The following is a 3,103-nucleotide window of genomic DNA, read 5'->3' on the forward strand; positions in this document are numbered from 1 at the left end:
GTGTTAATTGACTAAATTTAAAATGGTTAAATGTATTTATACCATGTGTGAACGGGTCTCAATGAAAATAAGACCGTCTTTTAACAATATGGATAAAAGATACACAGAAGATTAAAATGATTTTTCGACTTTTTTAGAAGAAACATACCTTTACCCTTTTTTAGCCCTATCTGATTGAGGGTTTGGTTTATTTCACTCTCATGGAGCCCTCTCCATCTGCCAGCCAACCTAACAAATTTGAAACGCTCTTTAATGCTTTGGTTTTCGTCTTTCATTAATGACACACCCAATTCTCACATCAGGCGTTGCAATTGATAGAAACATGGATCCAATTAGTGCCCCAGGCATCAGACAAGGTATTAATAGAGGCTTCCCTTTGATACACCTATCCATCCATCTGAGATAAGGTATATTTATCAAAATCAAATAAAATTATTTGCCAAACTATTAAACACTATGATTTAATACATTATAGTTATATACAAACCAGATGAACCCAGTTACTCACCACGTAGCTTATTATAATTTTTTTTTTATTTTAATTAAATTAAACTGTCAAATGTAATATATTTTGAGATATTTGTAAACTCGGTATGAGACTATTGAAGGTTTATATGATATATTTTCTCACAAAACTGTCAAATGAGGGATATTGTCAATTAGTGCATTAGGCTACTTAATGTAAATTGATAATTTTGTTCCGTTCATCTTGGTTTAGGACATTAATTTTTAGATTATCATGTCTTACTTTTTTATTTATTTATTGAAAACTCAAGATTGTTACATGATCAATCGAGACGATAGAGACAAGCATTAAGATGTCCAAGAAAGGTTAATGAGGATTTATTATAGCATGAAAGGGATGTTAGGCTTTGAGCGAAAGGGGTTTTAAAATTGATTTTAAACTACTCACAAGCCAACTTGTTTTATATATAAACATAAATAAATAAAAGTATTTTTGTCACTTATATTGAAAAGGTAATCTAGATATGGAATGTAAAACCAAAGACAATTCTAATATACAAAATCAATGTCACATGACTCACATCCCATTCAAAATTTGAAAAAGACAAAAAATAAATTACATACTGAATTACATGATTGAAAACACGAAGAAACATTGGATTAAAGTTTTTTATAGAGATATATAGTAGCACTCTCTCTAGTTATCTCATTCTCGTACTAACAATGGCTGGGGAGTTGGTCATTCAGATGGAGGAGGGGCAGCAGGAAGTAGTTGCTGATAAGGTTGTAAAACCTGCGGATGGCAATAAGCATTTTAGAACCTTGGCCGACTTAAAATCCGAAATTCTTCAACTAGGAAACAAAGAAACTTCTTCATCAGCAACTGAAAAGCGACGATGTCCCAAGGTTCCAGAGTGGTTATTGCCATCAGATGCCAAGGGTTCATCAAATGCCAAGGGTTCTAAGCCTTCTGACAAGTGCTTATCGCCATCAGATGCCAAAGGTTCTGTGCTTTCTGACAACCACCACTATATGCCAAAAATCATGTCTTTCGGTCCTTACCACCATGGCAATCCCAAGCTCGAGCGTGGAGAAACAATCAAGCTTAAATTGGCAGCAGATGGCATCCAACTACTTGTTGCGGGCATGAAAGACCAGCCAATAGAGGAGGCAGTCGATCATGTTTACAGCATAATTAGCGGAAAAGTTGAGGAGCTGATGGGCAGTTATGATATGAAGTCCATAGAGAAATATTCGGCTGAACAATTCAGTGTGATGATTCTGGTGGACGGGTGTGCTTTACTGTGGTACATTTTTTTATGTGTTTGCTCAGGTGGTGACCATGAAGATTACAATATCGGATATCAGGATCTAAGCCTTATACATCAGGATGCGTTGCTACTGGAGAACCAACTTCCCTATCAATTACTCTTTCAGGACCTGCTGAAGATGACGGAGCCAGAACTTACCATTGATTGTTGGAGAGTAATTATCCTGGAATTCTTTGGCATGATCGAGGAGTCATTCTTCCAAGAATTCTTTGGTATGAAGGAGCAGTCATTCCTGCGAAAAATGAAGAATTATTGCTGCGCCCTGTTGGTCTGGATCACCCAAATTATTAAGCGGAAATCTGAGACATCTGATAAAGAATCAAAGCGTTGTCATCATCTCCTTGATCTCTACCGAAACTATCTCCTAGGCCCTACCCCAAAGCACACAGAAAACGGAAATTCGGGGAATGAAAATGGCAAGAAGGGTCACAAGGTTAGGGCATTAGTTGGAGATGTGAAGGAGCAGGTTATGGCATCATTTAGAAATGTGAAGGAGCTTATGGCCGCTGGAATCCGCATCAAGCCTAGTCCTACACATCATTTGAGGGACATTTCTTTCACTTCCAATTGCGTCACTGCATGCCTCAGACTTCCTCCGATCACCATTGATAAGTCAACCAAGACATTGTTCTTCAACTTGATAGCCTATGAAATGAGCTCAGACGTTGACCATCACTTCATCTCTTACCTTCGCTTCCTTGATTCCCTCATTGATCATGCTGATGACGTTAAGGAGCTGCAGTCCGCCGGGGTACTCCAAAACAATCTAGGCACTCATGAAGAAGTGGCTGAATTTTTCAACACTGTGTCCGCCGACTTGGAATCAAACTTTCTTGCTTACAAAGATGTGAGAGTCAAGATTCGGAACCACCTTAAAAGTCACTATAACAGCAGACTGAAAATGTGGATGACACAATGCCTGGACACCTACTTCGGTAGCCCCTGGACTATCATAGCTTGGGTTGGTGCTGCTTTGGCCCTTTTCTTTACTGCCGTCCAGACTTACCTCTCAGTCTTCCCTCATTGATGCATGCATGCCCTGTTTTCTCGCTATCTATTGAGTGCTTCTGCATTTTACCTAGCCCAAATTCATGGCCTCCATATAACCCTTTGATGGTTGCAAAGTAAATTAGGCAAAGAGTCATTGGTCTCGTTTCTTTTCCTTTTTCAGCGTATTTTCTATCTTCCTTTCCGTGTGTAAAACAAGTAAAAAAGGAATGTGTGCTGTGATCTTATTTTAGTGTATTTTGTGCCTATGTATGCATCAGTAATATTATGTTTTATTTAAGTAACTAAAAATAGATATG

General features: G+C 38.1%; 1 protein-coding gene across 1 annotated transcript; it reads left to right on the forward strand.

Annotated features, from left to right (window-relative positions):
* The first annotated feature begins 1,188 nt into the window (after positions 1-1,188).
* Positions 1,189-2,823, forward strand: LOC104881912 (UPF0481 protein At3g47200-like). The gene has a single exon (XM_010663443.2). It carries the CDS (start codon positions 1,189-1,191, stop codon positions 2,821-2,823), a length of 1,635 nt encoding a protein of 544 aa, XP_010661745.1.
* The last annotated feature ends 280 nt before the right edge of the window (positions 2,824-3,103 follow it).

Source organism: Vitis vinifera, chromosome 15 (genome assembly GCF_030704535.1).
Source record: "Vitis vinifera cultivar Pinot Noir 40024 chromosome 15, ASM3070453v1".
Classification (NCBI taxonomy): Eukaryota; Viridiplantae; Streptophyta; class Magnoliopsida; order Vitales; family Vitaceae; genus Vitis; species Vitis vinifera.

What these genes read in the sequence shown, in the direction of transcription:
- LOC104881912 (XM_010663443.2), top strand. Translation starts at nt 1,189, where the DNA reads ATGGCTGGGGAGTTGGTCATTCAGATGGAGGAGGGGCAGCAGGAAGTA.